The following is a 27,632-nucleotide window of genomic DNA, read 5'->3' on the forward strand; positions in this document are numbered from 1 at the left end:
TTTTGCAATATCGATATTTTTAACGAATTATGTTTCACAAGTAAAAGGTAAACGTTAAATCTTCGTTTAGTACCGACTCTTTGTCACTACGGTAGAATATTTATAACGGTATTGTCACATTTATTGAATTTTAAACGACGGTCAGTATGTACAGAATTTTGACTGGTAGCATAGCAAGTAGGTATCTCAGTGGCGCACCCAGGGGGGAGGAGGGGCCCTGGCACCCCCCAAACATGAAAATTTTCAGAATGATTTTAAACATTGAAATTGAAAGCCAGCAAACTATACCTTTGGACTTAGACAAATAAAAACACGGCAAAAAAATGATTTGTAATTCTCCAGCACCCTTTTTAGAAAAATTCAAAAACACAAAAATTTTGAAACACTAATGTCAGGTTTTTTTAGAAACCCAATACCTAATGGAACTGTCAAAAAATTCTCGGTGTCCACCCGAATTCCGGAGTGGTGTAGGTCATGGCTGGGGAGGACTGACAGGGCTCTAGCCTGGGGGCCCGGGCTGTGGGGGGCCCGGCGTGTCGGGTTGACCTGATGAGTGAAATAAACACACATCATAAATTAGCTTTAATAGGAAAAAAAGTCGCCTGCGGCGCTATTATACTTCATGGCCATGAACATTTTTAATTATATAGGTAATTGTGCAATATATTTTTTGACTATTATGTGTCGATAGTCGACAGCTCCATTATTAAAGTAGATGTACGAGTATTAAAAATCGCCAATAATTCACTGTATAAGTACCCTTAATTTGAACTAAAACACAATTTGAAAAACGTTAATGTAGTGTTTCACACTGTACACTTAGCAGTAGGTAGGAGGCCCGCCAAATATCCTAGCCTGAGGGCCCGTTTCAGGATGTGGGAACCATGGTGTAGGTACACCGAGTGCAATAGACAAAAGGCCGATAAACGAGAAATTAGGATGTGAAGAAGAAAAAAAGCCTATGGGACTAATTTACATTTTCCTCCTTGGGCCCCCCCCCCCAATATTAAATCCTGGATGCGCCACTGAGGTATCTTATACCACAAAATGAACATATATGTTTTGAATCCTAGATCCAAATACACAATACTAATTATATTAGCTGGAAACACAATTCACCGTGTACAATTGAATTGTTGGTTCCATTGGAATTTGACTCCATGACCTTCACACGCTCGTTTACTAGAATAACTATTGCTGCTGATAAGGTGGGCTTTTAATATCCAGTAAAACCCCATGGGGTACGAATTCTTTTACCCCGTAAGTATATCATAAAGATGACGTCAGTAGGTATCTGAATCGATCTATCTTTCGATTAGGGATATTTAGTGAAAGGTTTTCTTATTCAATCACCAGACCTGTGGATTTATGACGTCTGTGTTTTTATATGAAAATTCTAGGCGACTTGTTGCGTCATTGTGTTGTGCTTCAATTCATTGATAAATAGGCTACGGATTGAGAGCCAAATGCAGCGACACGGAATTACAAAATTATCAAATTAATATATATAATAAAAGTCAAAGTGGGCAAAGTCAAATGGGTGATTTACCTCTGTTTCCTTCATACAATTTATGGAGAGTAGGTATTTCATGTTGTGAACCTCTTGAATTTGTAAGGTTCAATATATTTAAAATACCTTCACGCATATTAATCGGTTACAATATGTAAATTGTACGTAAAAATTTAACCGTGGCACAGTTCGCCTTGAGCTTTCTTATCGGAAAGAGATGACCGTATACTATACGGTCTCCAATTTTATTAGATTCAATATGAACATTAATTCAATTTACATAGCTGATTTTGGCAAAATTCATGAATTCAAGAATGAAAAACTAACTTTATCTAACCAAACAAAATAAATAATCCAGTATATCAGCTATTTTCAACTCTGAAAACTGTCCCTTTAAGGAGGACGAAACCGGTCCAAATCTATTAAATAATAAAAGTGGAATAAGTACTAAAAAAATTGCGTTTTATTAAATTAATCAATTATACAATGCAGATCCACCATGAATTGACAGTTAACACAATCAAAGAAATTATGGTACTGTTCGGTTATACGGAATACAGCGGAAAACACATTTTGAAAATAGCCGATAAACTGGATTATTTGTTAGGTTAACCTAACCAAACCTAACCTAACCTAACCTAACCTAACCTGACCCAACCTAACCTAACCTAAACTAACCCAAAACTAACAAATAATCCAGTATATCGGGTATTTTCAAAATGCGTTTTCCGCTGTATTCCGTATAACCGAACAGTACCGAAATTATATTATGTAATCAATCATATAATCTAAACTATGTTAGTTTTCACAATTTATTATTATCTCAGATTTAGATACGAGGTATATATTATTATCACTGTTTCCTAACTTAAAAAATACTGACGAATTTCATATTCATAAATGAAAATATGAATCTCGAAATGGCTGGTTAAAATATTTACATATATACTCAGAAGATCCATGTTAACTTTCCCTGTTATCTTGTTTGTTTCTGATTTTTTCTGAACAGTGATTATTCAAGATTCTGCTTCTTATATAGGTACAGGCAAAGATTGCCTACAGCTGTTAATTATATATTATAGTTGAGTGTATGCCTTAAAACCCGTGCATGCTAACTAGTCGTTACGAAAATGGAAAATGTTTGTGGAAATGTCAGTGTCGACGTACCTACAGGGTGACTATGACTAATCTTTTTATAATCTTACAATCTACGTCATGTTATGTAGCCTTATGTGATTTTATTGCAGAATATTATGATAAATGGACGTAAAACTTAGACAATACTTATCTTGTACCGTCATACTTGTATTTGGTACGTAAGAAATATATAAGAATATTTTATTATCATTCGGCATCTAATAATTTAAAAATATCAATATTTTGCGGCAATATTTCTTTAATAATATAGTAGTGTAAATTCACATGTAATTTATTGTAATTGTGTGAATGTAAAAATTGGTTCCCGCGGTAGCCGGGACAGAATTTCAACAATTTAACCATAGATCACGAATTCAGATCAAGCGTCTGCTAAATTCACATCTTGTATTAATTTATGTGTGTTGTGTAGACTGATACTGTATAGCGTCCACTGCCATTAAGATTAGGGATAGGTAGGGGGCCCGTCAAAAATTCTGGCCTGGGGCCCCGCTTCAGGATGTGAGGCCATGATCTAGTTATAGGTATATTATGGATATGTTATTATCTGCATTCAAAAAATAACTGGAAACATAACTCTATGCCATTTGTTGAATATATTATTACTAGGTAGAGCATAATGCATACCACAATTTGTAGATTTTCAACCATACCTATTTTAGTAAAAACACTGTTACTTATACAAAATATATTAATATTTTTTGATAATTTGCTTGCACTAAAAATAATACAATATTATTTTACACAATGGCAATCATGGCCCCCACAAGGGGGGGGGGCTGACAGGGCTCTAGCCTGGAGGCCCGGGCTCTGGGGGCCCATTGTCCATCAATTATATTATTATTTAAAATTATGTGGTTGTACGATACACTTTTTAATTGTGTATCCAATGCTCGCCATCTCCATAATTCAAATGGATGTAAGTATTAAAATATACAATAAAACACTAAACATACACTTTAATTTTACGCGTACACCATTTGGAAAACGCTACTGTAGAGCGTCACACTGCCTTTATCCTTAGCGATAGGTAGGGGGGCCCGCCAAAGATCCTAGCCTGGGGGCCCGCTTCACGATGTGGGGCCCATGATGGTAATGGTTGCACTCCGACATATTTAATGGGTTCTGATTCGGGGTTCTTAAAGTTCGGAATCAAGGGATTAGATCCCTGTTCTTGAGTTTCAGTGTTCGGTTTCGGTATTTTCCAGGTTTAGTAAATACTATTTTTTTATCTTCTTTTCCATATGCGCTCGTTAGGTGGAGTATAATATGGACACAAAGCGACGCCATCTTCTAAACTTCTACTTAAAGTACCTATCTACTCTAATAGTAATTTTGTAATAAAAATTCGTGGTTTTTCACGCGATATTTTAATTTTTAGGTTTAAATAATAACAAGGTTTTACTCTTTCGATCTATTCGCCCAAAACAGTGGCAAGTAATGACATCGCGTGTATGAGTGTGCGTTTTATGGCGAAGAAACAATTAATATAAATTGTAATAATTTTATTATAATAAGTGGTTTATGAGATTGGCACGCAAATTTCATTAAAAAAAACTTGCGACGAAAACATGTTCACAGTACTTACCTAAATGAATTTTAAATTTCATTATTGGAAACATCGCACATGGACGCGTCTGTACGATCTACACTGTCTAGTACTCTAGCAAGTGTAAATTGCTCAACTAGATGGGCAAGCACCAGTATTTTTTTCCTTTTTCTATGCTGATTATAGTACAAATGTCTAAAAAATATAGTATTTCTGAAAAATCTATAGGTAACTACATGAAGATTTTTTTAATCTTGAATTCGTCAAAATTAGAGTATTTTAACATATTTCGCATAACATTATAGGTACTTACTATTTTATATTTTTCGCAGAATCAAAATTATAGTAATACTATAATTATATAACGGTTAACAATAGTCACACCAGGTTGACCGGTTCATCGTTCACAGTTCAACTTACATTATTATTGTGGTTTTGGTTTCATTTAACTCATTTAAGTTCATCTTTATTTTGTTAACTCCATTTTTTTATGTGAGATTGATTTTATACTGTATTTTTCTTTATTTTCTTTTTACTTGTGATAATATTGGTTAAGAATATTGTTACTTATATATTTTTTTTATTATTATTACAACGTGTTTCTTAGCTCGTATTCTTATTTGTCCGGTGGTTGTTTGTCCGGTACAAATCTTGCAATCGATTTTTAAATAACTTCCCGACTAGTTAGACATTTGAAACTTTTGGAATATATCAGAACACGATGCCAATGCATTTTTTAAATACTTTTAGCCATCTTTAAGTAGAATTGATTTCATTTTCAGTTAATTCTGTTTTGTATGAAAAGTTATTTCGGAAGAAATCCGTAAAAAGTAAAACTATTATTTGTTGCTAAGTGGGTCCTAGCAACTAAATTATTAAAGCGTTACTATGGAAATAAATATGAAGTGTCAAAATGACATTTCAGTATATTTATTCAGTATTTCTATCAAGTACATTTTTTTTTGATCGTTTAAGTTAGTCAAGTCAAGTTTATATGATTCAACAGAAAATTTAAAAACGTTGGATAGGTATAAAAAGTTCTTTTTATCTCGTAATTATTAGAATTCAATTACACCTCTTTATAGTATTTCGTAGTCTGTTAACCTTTAACTCAAAAAGTCAATTTGGAGCTAACTATTGATTAATTAAAGTGGTTACATTATAAGAGTAGGTCAAAGACGTGAAAATAGCCAAAATCATCACCGAGAGTCATATAGCAGAGAAATAAGAAAAAAAAATACATGGATGCTTTTTTTATTAATCACCCTTATTGCAATCTAGGTAGATGGTAATATTGTGTAGAGACATTTATAATACTGATTGGTAGAATTATAAGATTTATTTTTCAACTAACTATGTTTACCGATGAATTGAACTTATATGAACAAACCCAATTTTATTGCTTGTCTACGAAGGGATCTTATTCTTTATTATGTTGGGTCCCAGTGACGTCCCTAGACAAAATGCCGCCCCATTTTTATACTGTATTTTTATCATCCTTTCATGACTCCGATATCTAATAAATCTCTTGTATGGATACATTACTAACAAAATATATAGGTATATATTTATGCCACTAATAAATTAAATTTAGATATAAAAAGCGAATAAATATACCCAAATCATCAGAGTCTGAGGTTCTACATGGTTCGTATTTTACACACATTTGGTTTGTACCATTAAATTTAGCAATACACAGATTTATTATTTCCACACCATTTTTACTAAGTACCTATGCTATTATTGTAGGCATGTAAACAAAATAATTTAAGCTACCTATGTTTATATATACTAAATGATTCTCCTCGATTTGCCGCCCTTCGAGTAACTGCTGCCCCCAAGCGACGCTCAATCTGCCTACTCCCACGGGATGTCACTTCTGGGTCCACTAGTACCTAAGTCAATGGAGCAACCATAGAAACGTCGCCATTTTGGTCGTAAACCAACGCCAACATTCATTATAAACCTTAATTAAATAATCACATTTTATAATCAACACTGTACAATAAGAGTACATAATACACTTTGATGATGGCGTGATATGTTGTTCGTAAAATGTCAGACTGCTGTCAAGTTTCGTCATTGTTATATTTACCGCCCCATACTCTACACTGAACGTCTTAAAAATACATTTTCGGATAATAATGGCGCAGTCCGAGGGGCGTAATGGGAAATTTTCGACGTAAACATTTCCATAACACCAACAACATAGTGAAAAATTATCCACATTTTGAATTTGCAGAGAACAGTAAACAATTAATGTGTGTCGATGAATTAACTTATCGTGATATGATTGAAATGAAATCAACTATTGATTATAAATCCAAAATTAATATTTATTATTTCAATTTACAGTCAAATTAGATGGTTGAACCAAGCAATACAATACAATATATTAATTGAGATAGATTTTACCAATTTCAACTGATCACACCCCACAATCATAGAATAAAGCAGACACAATTAATAGAGCTAGTGATTTCACGATTTTTTCATTTATCGGGATTCAAGACTTATTGAAATCAAGAATAATTGCCTTTTCGAGAATTCGAGATTGGGTTTTTCTTTCTCGAAAAATTTATTGATGGATCTTTTTTTCATTCAAAAAAACTTAATCCAGTGATTTGGAAAATTCAGTTCAAAATCAATGTCAAGAGCTTTTTGTACCTCTTTCGGCCAATATAACCGAGATATCAAATTTTCTTGGACAGATTATATAGGTACTACTTACAATTTCACGAGAATCTCATTAATGATTTCCCGAGAAGTAAGAATTATTGAAATTTCGGAAAATTACTTTCTCGAGATTCGAGATTGGTCTTCTCTGACTATTTCTCGAGAATTCTCGATCACAACCTCTAGGCACAAAGTCACGTCATAGCGAGAGATAGGGTCGACCACGGCGTCGGAATCCATACGAATATTCCATAAAAGTGTGAAGGATGGCAAAAAGTGTACATGTTATGGCCACGTGAAGCGTATCTACGTGATCGCATGCATTACTAATAAATTACAAGAGAATAATATATTTAGTGGGAAATCGTTTTTTAACCCTTGTCGATGACAACGTTTACCTACTCTGAGGCCCAGTAGACATTATACCTACAATATTAGATTTATAGCATTTATCAATTTGTTCATTTAGATAGCAAAAATAAAAATATACATAATAGGTAAGTAATGAATTTTCATCAAATTTGAAACTGAAAATAGAAGAGGGCGGCATATTAACCATTAAGGGCGGCTTTTTTCCTAATAACATCACTGATTTTATTTCCCTGTTCACTCTCCTCCTACCCCCACCCTAAACCGATCTACCCTTTTAGAAAATGATTAATTTTCCATTCGCTCATGCGAACATAGAGCGTTGTGCTTCAATAAAAAATCCGAACGATAGGCGATCCAATCACGTGAATGGGAGTTTTAAAATGAACATTAATTTGGTTCATGATTTAAGTCCATCAACACGAAGTTTGATTATGAATGTTAACAACAGCTGCATAATCATGATAAGTCCAGTGGCGTAGCTAGAAATATTGAAACCATATTATTCAAAATGATATAACCCCCGCCCTCCCCCCGGCGTTACTAAAAATATGTTTTTTCCGTCAAAAATTTCGAAGATATTTTTAAACTTTCATTAAAAAAATAATTCATATTATACCAAGAAAATAGAAAACTCATTAATAACTCCCGGACTGAGATTTTGGGCCCATTTTCTGGCTGAGCCCCAATGCTTTATATACACTTGCAATTATGTCATTGGATCAGTGTTGCCAACCGTACTATAATTATAATATTTGTACTACAATTTTGGTCCAGGTACTATGTACTATATAAAACAGGTATAGTACGCCAATAATATTATAATTTTGAATATCGGAAAAATATGTAAAAAGTACTAAAATTTCGACATATCCATTAAATAAATTGTTGCAAAGTACTATAATTTCGTAATATAAGAAGATTTGGTGAACTTGGAAAAAAAATTGCTCGAAAAATGAAATTTATTGAATTCTTCGGTAAGCATTTTTGGTTGGAAGAGGTACCTAAATAAAAAGGGGTCTCGGAGTTTCTCAAATTTTCTGTTATTTTTTTCTGAGAAACAAAAAACATAAATTTTCAACAGATGACAACGCGTACTATATTTTTCCCCAAATACTATAATTTTGGAGGCTCTGTACTATAATTCCACTTTGAAAAGATGGCAACACTGCATTGGATACGCGCATGTAAAATTCACAGAATACCTATTAACCGCACGAACAATAATAATTATTGATAATTGACGAAAAACATACATTAATTTTAAGTATGACATTTTTTCTACATATTTTTGATTACTTTATTGTTGCTGCATTTTTCAGAAACAGATCTACTGGTCTAACTAATTTAATTGACAGTGGATACGTTTTAATTATTGAAAATTATAAAGAACACATTCCAATCAGTAGTCAGTATTATTAAACCTTATTTGTGGTAAATACTATTATTTTGTAATGTCATTATCATATTTTTCTTCTTCGCGCTACAACCCTACGTGGATCTTGGCCTCCTCCAGCATCTGCCTCCATGCATGTTTATCCAAAGCTGCTTCTCTTCAATGTAGGATGCCCAAGATCTTTAAATTCACTTTGACACTCTCTGTTATCTCTCTCGATTGATCCGTTTTTCGTTTGCCTTCTGGATTCTGGCTTCGTGAATGACAATTTCTTTGTCATTCGTGATTCGTTCAGTCTGTGTACATGGCCCAGCCATATAAGGCGGCCCGATTTGATAGACTGTACGGTAATTATGTATACTCCCGTAAAAACCGTACAGCTCGTTATTTTATCTCCGTCTCCATCCAGACTGTGTGTCCGGCGATACCACGCAGCACGTTCCCCTCAAATGAAACCAACACTCTTTGCATGTTTGTAATACCATAGTATTTTGGTGGTAGATATATTCTCGTAAGCAATTATCAGAATACATCACGGAAAACCTATGAAGTATATATTTGTTTAAATTCATTTACAATGGTTGCCTAACCAAATCTAACCTAAGTTTTGTCAAACTAAACGGTATTATCAAATTTATTTAACTAAATAAAAAATAGTGAGGGGCAGCAAAGGGTATTAATTCAAACTTAAAACCATCATATATTGAGGTAAATTACTCTACAGTCACAGCGTAGGCGATTAGTTTAATATGTAATATTATGCATACTATATAAATGACTGTGATTGTTTCAAAAATTATTAAAATAGTAATATCTATGAAAATATCGAATAGTATTTATGTTGGAATAATGTCGAATTGTTATGTCTTTATATTTTACGATGAGGTTGTATTTTATTTTAGGAATAGTCCCATTATATTTCATAATTAAGCGAGTATAAAAAAAAGATTGTCCATTTTTTGACATAGCCTTTTCTGCAATAAATCATTAAAAAAATGCGTAGATTGTTATGTAAATATATTGAAAAAAATGTTTTTTTGACATTATTACACTAATAATTACACTGTTTTTACGTTTTTAATAAATTCTAACCCCAAAACTTTAGCGTAGAGACGTCTACGGCGTAGAGCTGCGACCTCTACAACAATAAGAAAAGCGTTTAAAAACATATTTGGTTCCTTGTCAACGTGTGTTCTTTGTTCTCACTTTTTTCTTTCCAGACGAAGAAAGAACACTTGGTGGTAAACCAATTACTACCAACAGAGAAAACAAATAAACGGCAAAGTTAAAGAAACAGGAAGTAGTATAATCTATTATATAGAAAAATATATATATTATACTATCGGTACATATTCTTTTTACCAATACAACAGACCATGCGTTCTAATGACAGAAGTATATTCAGTAATAAAATAAAAACACTCATAAACACACAGGCTTTGAGGAAATCACATAAATATAATTATTGTGACCTCACCGAGTCGAACTCGGAGCCCCCAATTGAAAGGCCATCGCCTTACGTACTTAACTACTAGGACTACCATTTAAATGCAAAAAACCGAGAGTTTGAAGATACGCTGACGCGTAGCAGGTGAATAGATCAAATAATTTGATTTAAAAAATATATAATTTTGAAAAACCTCAGAAATATACATTTTAGAAGAAAAAAAGTTGGGCCGAGTGGAACCCGCATCTTTCATTTAACACATCTAAAAGATGGGAGTTGGAGTCCCGGTAATCTCCAGGATTTTTTCTAATATACATAATTTATTATGTTTCTCGGGTTTTTCAAAATTATGTATTTTCAAAAATGTATGTATTTTTTAATAGACAATATAAGTACTAAATGTTAACTCAAATGTTCTAAATTCAAAAGCCGTAAATATCAAAAGTTTGCTTCGAAATATTATAGCGGTAGGAAACGTGTTTCGTGTGTCCTTTAATTGATTTTTTTTAAATAACCTTTAGTCGTTGTGTACCTATATAAATACTTAATTTACATAGGTAGGTAGGTACTCGAAATGATTTTAAAAATGTAACAAAAACGCGTTCATGATATTTGAACGTAGCTTTATTGCTCATAGATAGACATTCTTGTCAAAAAATCTCATTGGATAGAAGGATGTCGAATCACAAAATAATATACCTATTTCTTTTATTTATTAGTAGTTGCGCTGTTGTGGACTATAGTTTTAAGGATGCTTGTGGATTCCGTATCTGGGGGGGGGACGATTTACACGATAATACCAGGCACTGGCCTTTGATGTTGAGAGGGCTTGCGCGCACTGGAACTGGCCCCGGGTCATGCACCCACGCACTAGTAGGTAAATAGTTTTGGAGTGTCACTCTCGCTATTGCACTTGGGTTAATATGGATGATAATGACGTTTATATGAATGATCTGATTTACTGAGCTCGTACGGAGTCTCGTATTGAGTTATTGCTTAAATGAAGGCTACACTGTAGCAAGTTGACTCTTTCGTTGCCAACTAATAACTGACTGTCGTTAAACAACGGTCTAATTATGACCCGTGATTGTTAAGTGCCTGGATGACAATAATAATAAGGATGGTAAGTGTAACATATTTTTGAGTGTTTAAGTATGGGATTGGGATCATGATCGGCCCAACCAATCAGTTTTTATAAATATTACTAAATAATTGTTATATTGTAATATTCGAATATAGATATTGTATGTATAGGTATATTTTAGAAATTAATATTGATTATGAGAAGTGGGTATTTGTATCATTTACAATTTTATTCTAGTTAAATAGGTAGAGTGTACCGATATAATAATACCAGTGGCGAAGGGTGGAGGTAGGTTGTTAAGATCCGCCATAAATAGTACCTACACCTAAACCCAAGACATAATAGATAATAGTAAAAAAAATACTCGTATATCTATAAAATCTAAAATTATGCAATTAATTCATACATAACTTTGGATATTTCATACTACCATTTTTTATCTATTATAGTTTGGTTTAGGCAGGGCTTAATGAATTTTACAAAAATAAACCAACAATATGTATAATATGTATTCGTAATCCAGCGAAAACAAATAAGTATGAATGAAAAAGTGTGCACAATTTTGTTGTATCACCCAAAATATACCAAAACTATTGTGGTTTAGTTTAGGCAGGGATTTTTAAAAAACAAACCAACACCATCTGTAAATTGTAGTCTTAGTTTAATAAAAACAAATACGTATGACTAACAAAGCTTAACGTGTACTATTAATGTCGGATCTTAACAGGCTACTTCCACCCTTCGTCACTGCTTATACCTACTGACATATAAAATACTTTTCTTCAAAAATGAAAGTACCTAGATACCTATAACATAAAAGGAAATCGCAGAAAAACTATATACGTGCGTACGTATTTTTATTTGTTATATGACATATTATTTTAGTGTAAGCATTATATACTTTATAATCAATCTTATTATCTACATTCTACAATAACACTTTCATTTTATCGAATAAATAATAATGTTTGATTAACAAAAAATCGACCAATTTCTGTAGGGACCGATCTACGTGGGTAGATAGTCACCGCTGTGTGTCATAGACTCATAGGTCAACACTCGGGTTAGCCTTTTCTAGATTGTAAGCGGCCACACGTAAAGACGTAAAAGTATATTATTATTTCGGATGAATGAACAGTAAAATAACAAAACGTTTACGTCAAACCCAGTGGAAGGGTAGTTTGCGACGCCCACGTCCTAAGTCTTAAGCAACTACGATTCTGAATCAAATAAAGCACCACCCCCCCCCCCCCGCCCAGCTGCGAATATCGCAAACTTATCTATCAAAATACATTTTAGGTGACCACTTTTAATCATTATACGAGATTGTCCAAGAATTAAAAACCTCTATTATTTATAAAAATCATACGACATTTTCGGTACATATCCCTACTATTTTTCGACGTAGTCCCCGTTACAATCGATGCATTTAGTGAGCCGTGGCACTAGGTCCTTGATTCCCATGTTGTAGAACTCCGTCGCCACCGTCCTCAAAAATATTCCCACCTCTTCCTCCACGTCCTCGTCGGTCTCGATGCGTTTTCCGGCCAAATGTTGCTTGAGGTGAAGAAAAAGATGGTAATCAATCGGCGCCAGGTCGAGGCTATGCGCAGGATGACGGAGGTTATCCCATTTGAATGAGTCGAATAGAGTGGTGGTGATGTCGGCTGTGCGGGGCCAAGCGTTATATTAGCAAACACACGACTTGGTCAGCTTTCCTCGTTGCCTGTTTTGGATAGCCCTTCGGAGGTTCGAAATTATTTGTATGGTAGACTTACTGACATCTGGGATCAAAATTGCGAGCTCACGTACTGGCAGACGGCGATCTTCATGAACTTTATCATTGATTTTCTTTAACAAAACGTCTCCAATTGAGGAATTCCTTCCTCTCCCCTCCTCATCATGGATACTCGTTCTACCACTCGAAAACTTAGCAAGAAGACTTCACCCCTCTCGGCATTCAGAGCCACATAGATCCCGTCAGTGGAAAACACGTGGAACTCTTGATTTGGTTCGTCTACCTCTAGAAAGCTTTCCTTTGTCCTCTACGACCTACGACCTGACTACGTATATGAGATTTTCTATGCTGTCATCTTACCTCCTGGCTATATGACCTGTAAATTAGAGAGTCTGGCGCAGGGAAATCGAGAAGAGCTATATCGAAAGTGAAAATATAAAATGAGAATGGTAATAATGGTAAAACCGCTATGTGGAAACTGATACCAATCTAGAAACTAAAAATAGTATCAAAGCGCCTGAAATTCATCTAGTTTCCCCTCCAAAACTCACCACATTTCCACACCCGATATGCAGGCGTATGTCGTGGCGTAATGAATTTCAGGCGCCTTTCAAAGGTATAGAGTTGTGTTAAGAGTGTCCCACGAACAACTTGCCAAGACCTTAGTTGGCGTGCACTGGAGTATGCGTGATTCCTGCTTTGAAACAGTAAATTGCAGTTAATTCTCGATGAAAAAAGACCTTCTCAGAGACTAGATGCATTTGAAGTATGGTAATTGCTTTTAACTCCACCACCCGCCACGTCTCCAGACCTGTTATGCAGGCGTAATGAACGTTAAGCCCTCTTCAAATTTGTGGCGAAAGTGTCCCAGGAGCAACTTCCCAATACCTTGGTTGGTGTGCACTAGAATGTGCGTAATCCCTACTTCGATATAATGTATTACGGTCAATTCTTCAAGCATGACACTGGAGGCGGGTAATGAGAGTATCGTGGACGAACAAACGAATCCATCATCAGCTAGCTTGACATTTGCGTCAGACTCTCCTCGGTTTGCCAGCGTCGGATTCTCAAATTTATTATTCTCATGAGAGGATGACAACTTGGAAAAAATCGTGCTATATAGTCGGGTGACACAAAGAAGAGCTTCCTCCAGATGAACTAAATTCACTAAATCAAGATTGTCACGGAGTTTCCACTAGCATGGACTGGTACTGAACACTGAGAGACAGAGCCGCCTTTACCCGCAAGGTAAACCCAGTCGCACATTGAAAATCGTCCGACTGGGATAATAGTCATAAATCAAAACTGAGCACAACTTGCAACTTTCTTCTGTGACTATAGCAAGACCGTGAGAGGACAGTGACGTCACTCGGCAAGCCAAAATGAATGACGAAGTGCGACATTTTGGGATTGTACCTGCGCTGCATGTTGGATGAAAATAGTTGCATGTGCCTCTTGGAATAAACTAAAATGTTTATTCCAGCAGTGTGCGAATGTCCATAAGATAATGTGTGTTTTGTGAATAACGATGATGTCACATCGACGTATTCGATATGTTGCAGATGAGACGAGTTTAGATGTGAGGGCCGGCTAAGAGGGCTTGTGACGAATATGTACTTACACCTCGGGGGACATTAATAAAATAACTAGGAGACATAAAAAATAATATGATATAAATCTATTATTGCTTTTAGAAATTACTGTATCTATTTTGTGACGTCAGCTAGGAGAAGGTTAAGGCGGCATCTACCCACGTTATCAATACATACATACGTACCTAAAAAACGTTATCTAAAGATTTGCCGCAGAATCAAAGATATCCAACAAAATATGTTTTCACATTTTCGATTTCTGTTCATCGAAAAGGGGGCAATTATTTCGACATTATAATAATTCGTGCCTATTGTAATATTATTGCGCTAAGAAAACTCGTGTTTTGATTCGCTAAAAACAGGTCTGCATTACGCAAAATGCCAAACCAAAATTCCAATGGATTTAAGTTTTGTACTATTCCATTTGAGTCGTTTTTTGCGACCCCCATTCGGCATCTTCAGGCACTATACGCACTTACCAAAAGGTTACAAACTCTACTTCAACTACCTATTAATAATTTGTTGACTTAATAGGAGGGTGATATTGTTTTTACCAGTGGCGAAGGGTGGAGGTAGGCTGTTAGATCCGCCATAAATAGTGCACACTAAACTTTATCAGTCATACGTATTAGTTTTCATTGAAATAAGTCTACAATTTACAGATGGTGTTGATTAGTTTTTAAAATTTAATTAATCCCTGCGTAAACGTCAAAGAAGATCGCCGCTGTTTTTTTCCCATGTTCACACACACACACACACACAAATTCAGAGAGAAACGGAAGGGAGTTGCAACATTGACGAGGGTATTAATTTACGGCGATGTTATAATATGTGCGACCGGGCTTACCCGCATCTTATCGAACTCGTGTTTTTCCTATTAATCATATTATCATTGTTTAATTAAAACAAAATGTCCTTATTTAAATTTTGCAATAATTGTTTTTCTCTCTTCAGCATGGATGGTCTACTCCACATCATCTCTTCAGCTCGAGGGCCTGTCAACAAAGAAACCAAGAGTTACCAAATACAGCAGAACGACACCGATGCCTGGCGACCCTGGGGTAAGCTTTCTATTTTTTACTATTTTTTGGTAATGTTTCTTTTAATAATCGTCTATCAAATCATATTTAATATAAGGGCTATGGCCCGGGCCCAAACACCCGATTTGATAAAGGCTTGGGAGTCCGATAATAACTATATTTAATAACAAGATAATATAACGATTAAAAAGTCAAGATATCAACCGGAAACGGAATTTTATGTTCACATTATAATTCCAATTGAGTATTGTTAAAAATATTAGATTTAGCTATATATAATCTAATAAGTGATTTTGGGAACGAAAACACTAGAAGAGCATGTTTTAGTATCTACCGTAAGTTTTCTTATTCTACCTACTATTAGCGTAAAACTGGCCCGGTTCAATCATTTGCCAGGAATCGGATATGATAAAAAAAATATACGGATATACCAGAGAACTCAGAAATACTGGGAACTGAAATACCTAACGGGTGTAGAATAACAGACAACCGATCTCAATTATGAAAGAATATGATTTGGGATAAACTTAAAGACGTGTCAAGTATAAGCTTGTCCTCCGTTCTGACAACTTACTGCTCTCGGTTCTGCAATAACGATCTTTCAATATTGGTGTATTTTAAAGTTACAACACACATTATTGCACGTCTATAATGTGTTGTTCATTTTCGTAGGACACTCATACATTCAAAAACCTGCGTCAAAATGTAGTGTATTCGGAATTCTATTTATTAATCTGTTCTGTGGGAACCTACCAAACTTTAGTACATAATATAGTATGTTATATTTTCAATGTAATAGTAACACCACGAATGAATCAAATAATAAAAAAATGCCGTATTCTGTTAAAATTGACAATATGCGTTGAATGGTGTATTAACATTTCAAAATCGACCAATAGGATTTTGTTTTCAGCAAATGTATTTCAACGTCGCAATGGAACTGTACAAAACCTCGTATAAACCATAATATAGAATGTTAGACTGCCATATTGCATGTTATCACAAACCCAAGTTTTAATAACTCATGCGCATCTATTCTATACACAAGACTGCTATCGGCCTTACGGCAGCTATCGAGATAGTTTCGTATCGAATTATTAGCACTTTATTGTAACAATTACAATAAGTTAGTTGGAATTGTTACAATAAGTGCTATGTTGTAACAGCACCTCTCTTAGGTGTGCTAAATTTTAGAGCGAGATAGACAGTTTTGACTGATTAGACGGTTAACTTATTGTAACAATTATAATACTTCGATACAAACATATGAAAAACTACCCACGATAGCTGCCGATAGCAGTCTTGTGTATAGAATAGATGCGCTGAACATGGTTTCACCCACGATGGCCGCGTGGCTTAAGCGCTGGCCTCTCGTGTCAAGGGTCCCAGGTTCGAATGCTGGATCTGGCAAGTACACATACTGTTTTTCAATTTGTGTATGAGTCAGAGTATGGACCTAATAGGTTGAGCAAGTGGCTGACATCCATTTCTCGTAAAAATAAAAATCTGTTAATTCAAACTTCCAACCTGTTGCCCATATGTTCCTATTAGGATCGGACATGGTCGAAAGAAAGAAAGAAAAGAACATTTTTACAAAACTTGTGAAAATGCACGAAAATAACATTTAATGGTTTATTCGGGGTATTGTAACTAGTTATACGGTATACCTACGATATAAAATATAAATCATTCAATCAACTAACAGAAACAAAATCACGTACGTACTTTACGTGACAGTTTTCGGTAAATGATCACAAATTACTTTGGCATTTACCTAAATAAATAATGAGACACTGACCTACTTAATAATTTATTCAATGTACATGGGCATTTTATTTTTGTATTCACGCGAGGCATATTGGATTTCAGGCACCGCTTTCAGCCAGCAACCTGGTGGGGCCGCCGGCTCCCGTCCCAACCCCTTCAAGCTCTGCCATGTACCGCGTGAATGCCTCCAACGGAGCCACCTGCATACTCCTCAAAACTGACGCCCTGGTCAGCATCAAGTACACCAACAAACTAGGAGAGAGAATGGTGAGAGACTTAAATAATTAAAATAAAACACGAATGTACTTACCCAGGGCTCGAAATGGACCGGAGCGCACCGGAGCGCCGTTCCTGTTCCTGAAATCGGTAAAATTATCGCTCCGTCTCGTGGAAAAAATAATTTGACCGTCTGAGCTGGATAGGCCATGTAATAGAAAATCTAACATACTTATTTTTATGAAATACACAAAAAATTGATAACTATGTATTGTTCTTCAGAAAACTGTCGTGCGCTCCGGTTCGTAAACTTTTCCATTTCGAGCGCTGTAACTTACCCCTCTTAACACAATCACTGCTGACCTGTTAATTAAATTTTAATTACCACATTTAAATATCATGTTAATTATAAATAATGGCCAGGTAACGAAAACGCGCCAGTCGTGGTGTCAGCACTAAATGAGTTAATATGAGTATAACAGGGGTAAATTGATAACTCGAGACCTGAAATTTTCCTGTCGATTAGCGCAAATTCTATTTATGAATTTACACATACACTTCAATACTGTGAATAGGTATTCATTTCTCTGTAGCCACCATTTCAATCGCAGTAAAAAATGTTGTAAGTACGAGTAATATAAAAAAGATCATAAAATCTTACTACATACAATATTTTTCCTTTCCGACTGAATTTCAGTACCTAGGTGTAATGAATATTGATTGTTGCGTAGAAAAGATTTCAAAATATACGCATTTATTTTTTTTATAAATATTAATGTTTTTTAAACTAAATATAAGCAAAACATAAATACTATGAATTGGTTAAAAATCTTTACTGTAAATTGGAGGAAACTTAATAAAATAAATTTGAGTAATAAACATGACCATAAAAAAATATTATGTAATAATAAAATGAAGTTCTTTAAGGCGATACCTGTACCTACCAGAGGCACCTAGCGGAAAAATACGAAGCTTTCAATTTGAGAATTTTTTTTTTTTGATAATTTACAATTTAATAAATATGTATCTGAAAACGTTGAAAAGAAAAATATAAAGATAATCTTACAATAATTGTAAAAAAATGTTATATAATGTGAATTTGTTGAAGGATCCCATCTTATTATTACATACTATTTTCTGATCATATTTCTTATTAAAATTTAGTTTATCAAGTTTTATATGTTTTATCGTAAAGATTTTTGACTAATTCTTAGTTATAATATTTTTTATATGTATTTTAAAAAACATCGATTTTTATAAAGATATAAATTTGTATACTTAACTTGAAATCAGTGCTCGAAATGGAAAAGTTTACGAACCGGAGCGCTCGACAGTTTTCTACAACAATACATAGTTAGCACAGTTAGAAGACATAGTTATCAAATTGTATATGTATTTCATAAAAATAAGTGTGTTAGATTTTCTATTGCAAGTCATATCTAGGCTCAGGCGGTCAAATTATTTTTTCCGCGAGACAGCGATAATTTTACCGATTTTACGAACAGGAACGGCGCCTCTGGTGCGCTCCGGTACATTTCGAGACCTGCTTGAAATCCTTTTTTCTTTATATCAAATAGAGCTTCAATATTGGGACCATACCTAAACAAATTCTAAAAGTAAATTATCAAAAATATGTCTCAAATTGCAAGCTTCATATTTTTCCGCTAGGTGCCTCTGGTAGGTTCAACTAAATGCTAGTAACGATGTTTTTTATGTTTGATAATCTGAAGTTGTAAATAATTAGCTTTTCATATTTTTTTTTAATTTCAAAGACCTTACGGCATTACCATTTGAAAATGATTTTGGGCATATGGCCACTGCGGCTATTCTTGACAAAGCGCATTCTGGACATCCAATTTTGGGCCACTTTTTCGAACACTGCTGGCTGTATATCACGAATAACAGGTTCATCAGCATAAACAAGTGACTTCATGTAGCCCCACAGGAAATACTCCAGAGGTGTCAATCGCACGACCTTGGAGGCCAATTGACAGGTCCATTTCTCGAAATTAACTTATCTGAAACCACATCTCGTCCAGATCAATATCATCCATATTTTTCCAAATAAATTTCGATAATATGGTATTTTAATTCTAGCGTAAATTAATACTACAGACTGAAAGTATGACGTGTTGGAATTAACTTGAATTTAAATTCTAATTGATTTAAGTTTTGTGGGTATTATTCCATTAATTTGTGTGATTTTTTGCTTATACTTAAATCAATTTGAATATAATTATGTTTATATTGTTAACAGTAAAATTATTTTGTTATAGGAAGCCGATTTGTTTGTACCTGACGCAGCACAAACTGCAGGAAACTGTCGCTATGAAGATACAGAAACTATGACGATGGCTTTCAAAGGATTCAAACTGATATGGAGCTTTGCCAAAGTAAATAAAACAATAAAATTAGGTATTATGTATATTTTTGAAGTCAGAATCAATCAAAAAACCTTTATCCCTTGACATTTCCAGGTCATGCTAAGTTAGTATGAGGTGGCGACCAGACTAAACCCTTCGAGTTGTCGTACTCCTGATGATAATGAATACTGTGCCTGTCATGGTAGCTACTCGATTAAAAGTAATCTTTTAAAATATAACTAACTCTTCTTTATGTGTCAGACTAGAAGAATCGAGGAGTCCATACATATTAAATACTTAGACCCGCTGTTATTATTTTAAACTGATCATACTTGTTGTTTAATTTAATAAAACACAATTTTTTTGTAGTACTTATTCCACTTTTAATCAATAAATTAGGACTGGTTTCGTCCGCCTCAGAGGGACATTTTCAACCCCTCTGAGGCGGACGAAACCGGTCCTAATTGCGTTTTATTAAATTAAACAACAATACAATGCAGTTCCACCATGAATTGACAGTTAACAAAATAAAAGAAAAGAAAAACTGATCATACGTTTTACAATTTTCAGACGCCTGGTGGAGAGCGATGGTACCTCAGTCGAATGGAGCTGGTCTACAATACTAACAGCAAACTTTTCGAGCACATAGACAAACCCGGACTGTCAACTGTTCTCAGCACTCCGACCAGGCATCCCGCGCTGCTCTTCCCTACTCCCGTCGGGAAATCGTTCTCCTGTGACAACGAACTGACTATCGACTTGGAAAACTATGACCCTGAGTGAGCTTTTTTTATAATCTATCATCTAATCCAGTGTATCCAGAATACTCCCAAACTTTCAACATCTGTGTACCCCTTCTATAATTTTAGTAACACTAACAAAAATGCATATACTATTTATTTTTTCCTTTTTAGTACCTACATAAATAAAATAATAATAAACGAAAAATAAAATTCATTCATAATAAAATATACTTAAATAAAATTATATTATAAATAACATTCATTATAATCAATGAGAAGGATGACATTGTTCATGTTGAGATCATCATAATTTGGTTCTCTGGTTGTTAATTTTAACCTGAGATGCGGTTCCACATCCAAAAGCCTGTTCCTTTTTTTTGACTTAATGTCTACAAATGCTGAAAAAGCAACTTCACATGAATATAAAGTTGGAAAAGGCAAGATGAATTTCAGGACTTTCTCTGTTAAAACTGGATACACATGTTGCATTTGCAACCAGAATGATGTTAAAGTGCACTCCTTATATTATGTATTTTTTAAGAATCCGTCTGAAGCTAATTCCAACAATTATTATTGTTTTTCTTCTGCATGCAATAAACCTTCTATATAGCATGGATCTCGTATTGATATCATATTAAAACTTGTTGCACCAGGCGCAGCCAAAGCCCGGTGCGTACCCCCACCAAACTCTTCCCGCGTACCACACTTTGGGAAACACTGATCTAATCGATTAATAATATTCATTACGTAGGTACTTATTATTGCAATTCAGTCTACCCTGCGAATATCAGATCAATTTAAGATATATGCTGCTAAATACGTGAAGATATTTTTAAACTCATTTACAGATCCACAGTCGACCATAAGGCGACAATATTCCTGCGGGATTTCAGACTTCAGGCTTTCATGTACAAAGCTGAGAGTGTCTTCGGTCCGGAATTCAGGTGCGCGGCCCCCGGCAGTCACAGGGACGAGACCGCTCCGGTAGCCGTCGGAGCCACTTTAGCCGTAGCAGTTCTCTGTACCGTCACAGGATATGGAGTGTTTCGATACCTCAAGGTCAAGAAGGTGCAGTATGACACCATGGAGTAAGAAGTGACAGCAGGATGTTGTCGGTTGTTTGTTTACTCGGTTAGTTATTATGTATTGTGATCTGTTTGGGAGATGGAAAATCGGAAGAATGAAGCAGCGGCAGTGATTTTTATAATATTATTTCTAAATTAGTGCCTATACCAGGTATTATCATCACAAAATATCTTATGATTTCTTTTTAACTATTAACATATTAGCATAGAGTGTTTTGTTTGATATTATATTTTATTAAAATTCTATCTTCAAATAGGCTAATTATTTTGAAATAGGTATTAAAATAATTTCATCGCTAACTTTATGGCAATAAACCAAAAATAACTTTGCACAAATATTAATATTTTCAAGTCAGACATTACACCACTGATTTGGTCATACCGAATTATGTATATTGTTCAGTTATCATAATTTTTAACTGAACTCTAAAGTCAACTCAGCCGAAATGTATATGATTGGTAATTAAGTATGCAGTTAAAAAATGACAATATTTAGTCACTCGGTGGTTTTATGAATGGTTAGCGAACTATTTTGAATACAGTGATTACAAATAGTTTCCTAGATTGGTTGTCTGTAAAACAAACCATGTTTTTTTCCAAAATATAAATGAACATCTATTCCGTGAAATTGAAATAAATGTTTCAAAATTGACAGCCACTCTTACCTATACCCCGTTTTCATGAGCATGGAATTGCAGCCATAACAAAAAAATGTATGTGCAAATTGAAAGATTGCATGCATGGATTAAAAAAGTTCAGAAGGTTCTGAATTTTCACACGACAATTGCACTGTGCGATATCTGCACCTGCGCAGTAGAACAATAGTGGCGAATCTGCCGACTCATTTTAAGGTTAACTGATTTTCACGACCTCTCAAATAGTATCATAAGATGACAACATTGCGTCTCGCTTACTCTTGAAGAACGAGATTGGCGAGACAGTCAGCATATTTACGTGTAAACAGTTATTATTGCAATAGTTAAAAATACACAGTATTGGTGCAGGTAAATCCATGCACGTGTACAGGTGATATTGCAACGCAAGGAACTAGATACTTTTTGGTGCATACCAAAATATGATATACACTCTACCGAATATTCACAAAAGTCATAAAAAGAGACCACAGAAAGGTTTCGGTCTGAGTTTATAATACTTTCCGTAGATTAGGAATAATCTTATTTTGATTTAATACGAGTGTAAACATTTTTTCCTCTTGAAATTACATAAGTCATAACAAGTTAATAAAAATCAGATAATTGCTTTTCATTGAAATTTTAAATAATTGACTGATGATGATGCATACGCTCGAAATGGGGAACCATCACCTAATTAAGGTGTAAGGGTGCCAAGTTGTTAGAAACGAGTTATAAAAAGTGCCATAAAGTGAAAATTATTTTAAACTATATAACTAATCCTGGAATTTTAGTGAGTAATTTATAATAATTATTTTATTAAAATTTAATTTTTAAAAATGAAAGATGGTGAAATATTCCATATTATCAATTTTTTATTTTAATATGTATGTCATATATTAAATATAACGTACCTACCTATCCTAAAGAAATTGAATTTAGGTACTTATCAATTTAACATATTATTTGAATATCCAATTTTTCACAACAATTATTATAGAAGTAATGTTTTAAAAATTCTCGCAGCGTGTGTTAAAAATTTGTTGAATTTACAATAAGTAAATAATATTTATCTTTGATTGGTGAGGCTTATAATCAAAACCTCACATAAAATTTTTAATGATTGAAATGTGTAAATATTTCAAAAAAATTAAATTATTTATTATCATGTAAGAACTTAATAAAATAAATACATATCCAATTGTAAAACAGAATCTTCCGTAAAATTCCATATCATTTTAGAAAATAATATACAATACAATAAAGTGTATCATTATATCATTATTGTTAGTTAGTAATTACCAGAGAAAAAACATATTATAATGTAAAAGCATAAAACTTTATGTCTCATGATAAGCAATGTTATTATTGTTAAAACCGGTTAAAAACGATTGAACATGAATATGCATCTACGAAAATTGGATGATAATAATGGCATTCCCACTAACGCAATAAATAATACTCAATCGTTCCAAGCCATATTTTGTATTTCTACTTAAGCTATTCTTTCTTCTGAGATTGCAATAACTAAACATTCTGAACATGGGTTGGCTATCTCACAATGGCAATTATTGATGAGGTGACATGAATATCCTGACATTTTTATAATATCAAATCAAAACTATCAATATACTGTTCAAACATCGTCATCATACTACTAATAAATAATTAATATTAGCTTTTCAAATATCATTACAATCAGTGACGTCTCTAGGCAAAGTGCCGCCCTTAAGCAGAATTCAATTGAGCATTTCCACGAAACCTACTCTCAAATATTCGTGGTTTTATGTGGAGCTGCCTGGTTTGGATGCACCCTTGTAAAAATTTTGTCTGTGCGATGAAACAGCATTACAATATGTATTACAATAGATATTACATATACAATAATATTTAAGATTTTTTGTATTTTGATTACTTTTAAACTAAGATGTCGATGTTTTCTAACGAAGCGATTGCTTTATTGAAAACCGGTACTGCTCCTAAAAAACTGTATTCTTTCCTTCATTTGCCGCCCTTTATAATGTGCCGCCTTTGTGCAACACATGACCTGCCTACTAGAGGTGAGTTGAAAATACTGTCACCAGTTTGTGTACTCAAGTCTCGTATGAAACTACCCATACTCAGTACGTGTGGCCCAATAAACTTGTTCCAAAAAACTTGTTCGAACACATGCGATGGTCGTTCGCTAGTTGGTAGACTTTCAATTCTGCTGACATTAAATGCGCGTGAGCGAGAAAGCACTTGAACACAAGTATATTTTAATTTATTAGTCTATGCACTCGAATGACATAATCTTATGTATGAACAATATGTCATAAATTTTGTGTAGCAGCACATTCCCTCGGGAATGCGGTGAGGTGACAGCACAGGCTTGTTATGACCACTCAAAACATGTTTAAAAAATTTTAAAAAATCATTGTATATTCATTTGATGTTAACAAGAATATTATAACCTAACATAAAAACAACTCATAAATAATTTAATATGTGTTTAAAATTTTATAATTAATGGGGCATTTCGAAAAGCCGAGCTCAGTGTATTTTTAGCGATTCTTTTGAAGCCGATATTTGAAATACTAGTAAGTATTTTGGAACAAGTTTCGATTCCAAGTATTTTTTACACTGGTAGTAAGTATACTTAGTCTTCAAAATCGACCAGTTTTCCCACCTCTACTGCCTACCCACACGGGACGTCACTGATCACAGCCTCTAATTAAACAAAAATTACAATTACATTTATTTTTGGTAATCAGATTATCATAGTATGTTTTTCGTCCTCTCTCGACGTTTCGAGAACGTTACTCAGTCCATTCTTGCTAAAGAATGTGGCAAAATGTATTGTTAGACGGATGAATGGGAATGCTTACAAACTGATGAATGTGTCAGCAAAATTCCATCTCTGATTTAACAAAACACTTCTCTGATCAAATAACGATCAGCATATTTTACTCTGAGTAATGTAAACTAGACTTTTTGATCTGCGTTACCACTCACCGGCACAATTATGCATTCTGCCAAATTATCTCATGACATTGGTCTCTGTAATGTGCCGAAACATTGAGAAAGTAAGAAATGTACTTGTGGTGATAATCCAATCGGAGAGTACAGAAGCATGTATATTTTTTATGCTGCTTTGATTTTGGCAAATTCATCGTTCGTTTGATATTATATTTATTAATAATAAAACAAGGGAAATACATGAGAAAACAATACAATTTGAATGCAAAAATTGTATTAGAAATCCAAAATGGTGTTAAAACGAATCGAAAATAATCTAAATGAAAAGTGGAAAGTGTATTAGAAGTTGCATAAACATTATTTTAAACTCTTTACTGTAGATACGTAGCTACTTACTAATATTTATAATCTTTTCCTCGTCTACTGTGGAACGTGGAACCAAATATAATAATATCATATTATGATTGACCATAATACTGACTCGAAAATGTTCTGTCATTGCTTGTTGCAATTGCAATGTCGATATTTTATTAAATCTATGGTGTTACATCTACTTGGTGTTTTTCAAAAACAGCTCATAGTTTTAATTTTATTGTAATATATTATATCTAAAAGACCAAAAAAATCAACATGTTCTGTGTGCAACAATTATTTATGATTTCACACAGAGTGGAATTAAATACCAGTTAAGGAAAGAGATTTTCATGCCGCTTCCTTTGATGGTCAAATTGAACATCAAGTTGGCATCGGAATATTTCTTCAGGATCTGGCCACGCTGACGGGTGTAGAACAGAACAGTTTACTCCCTACCGGTTTCCGAAATAACTCTCCCACAAGATAACAACAACAACACGGCAACTGCTACAATGCAACAATACTGCAGTCACTCCATAGCATACAGCAGAGGAAATTGGAGATGCAGCAGCTTTGTGTCGTAGTGTTGCTTAGTGTTGCGAGATAGAGTTGAAATGCAACATTTTTTTATTTGATTAATTCTGCTAAGTAAAGCCGTGTCCTTGGAAATTATTTAGCAAATCTCGGCGACATTGTATCTATGGCAACCCGACATCATTGTAGAGTACTTTGTATTTCTCCGGACACACCCCTAAGTACTTACTTAAAATTCAACAAATGAAAATAAATAATCTTTGGATTTAAAATAATGTCCCATATACCTGATTTGATCCAATTGAATGTTTTATTCTAGTATTGAACAAAATATTAATTATTTACTAACAACAGATATATTTATTGAGCTGTTTTTGTAACCCACATTCTATTGTAATTATTTTTTCAATGTGCTTGTTAATATAGCTTAAAATATGTATTTTTGATGTATTTAAAGTATTATGCATTATCTAATGATATTTTTATGTATATTCAAATGTCGCAGGGCAGTAGCAAGCAAACAGAGAAAGTAATGAAATTTCTTTCATCAAATTGATATGAATTATTACATACATTTATATTTGTATCACATTATGTGAATTCTATCATTGAGGACGATTGTTAAAATTTTTATGTAAAAACAACTAATAGTTCTGGATATTAAATTTGATCATAAATTACTGTAAGAGATAATATTGGAACCACTTTAAATAGACATGCGAAAGAGATGGATAATATACTCTTTATTTCTTGTCCCATAGTCTATAAAAGTTATTATAACCGAGCGGTTGCACATACAACATATTTCTATAAACGATCAGAACCATATAAGGAGACGACATGTTGTCCGCATCCAATCCGCTTCCAATAAAAAATATTGTTAATTATTATGGACGGTGCAAATAAGCTAGATGTATTTTGTATGTATGCGTGTAATTCTTGCTGCTTCCCTGTGTAAATTTTTAAATGATTATTACGATATGATATATAAATAGTTGATATTCTAATATTTAGTGGGATGTTATTTGAGCCATACAACTTGTCTTCCAGTAATGAAATATATGTATGTACATACATATATATTTATTCATTGTTATTATAAGCTAAAAAGTAAAATTATATATTATGATATAATAGTATGATAGAAATACAGTTAAAGATTTTATCAAAAGTTTGTTTGTAAAATCATAGCTTTGGAGAAGGGTACAGTCAACCAAATACATTATCATCTCATACGATGTCCTATTTACTTGGATATGTCAGGCAGCAGATGGGGTGGGTCACAATGAAAATTATTTACTTAAATCATTTTTTCTCATCAGTCAATTTATGATAGTATAATTTTATAATGAAAAAGGAAAAGGAAGAAACTAGAAGAAAAACTAGAGAAGAAAGTTTTCTTCAATATGTGTATTTCAGAAAAG

The 27,632-nt window shown here is 33.8% G+C and overlaps 2 protein-coding genes across 2 annotated transcripts in view; one reads left to right on the forward strand and one right to left on the reverse strand.

Moving 5' to 3' along the window:
* The window catches only part of LOC147066726 (lysosome-associated membrane glycoprotein 5), a 31,291-nt gene extending 7,910 nt beyond the window's left edge, over positions 1-23,381 (forward strand). Inside the window, exons 2-6 of the mRNA XM_085954325.1 lie at positions 15,471-15,577; positions 17,426-17,590; positions 19,816-19,932; positions 20,473-20,681; positions 21,494-23,381. Coding sequence (XP_085810451.1) covers positions 15,471-15,577; positions 17,426-17,590; positions 19,816-19,932; positions 20,473-20,681; positions 21,494-21,737 — 842 coding nt within the window. The 3' untranslated portion in view covers positions 21,738-23,381. The remainder of the gene's footprint in view (positions 1-15,470; positions 15,578-17,425; positions 17,591-19,815; positions 19,933-20,472; positions 20,682-21,493) is intronic.
* The window catches only part of RyR (Ryanodine receptor), a 501,624-nt gene that overhangs the window by 174,843 nt on the left and 299,149 nt on the right, over positions 1-27,632 (reverse strand). The gene's annotated exons all lie outside the window — the stretch shown is intronic.

This window comes from Rhyacophila brunnea, unplaced genomic scaffold (assembly GCF_057557595.1).
Source record: "Rhyacophila brunnea isolate RB1 unplaced genomic scaffold, BYU_Rbru_1.0 scaffold_4, whole genome shotgun sequence".
NCBI classification, from domain to species: Eukaryota; Metazoa; Arthropoda; class Insecta; order Trichoptera; family Rhyacophilidae; genus Rhyacophila; species Rhyacophila brunnea.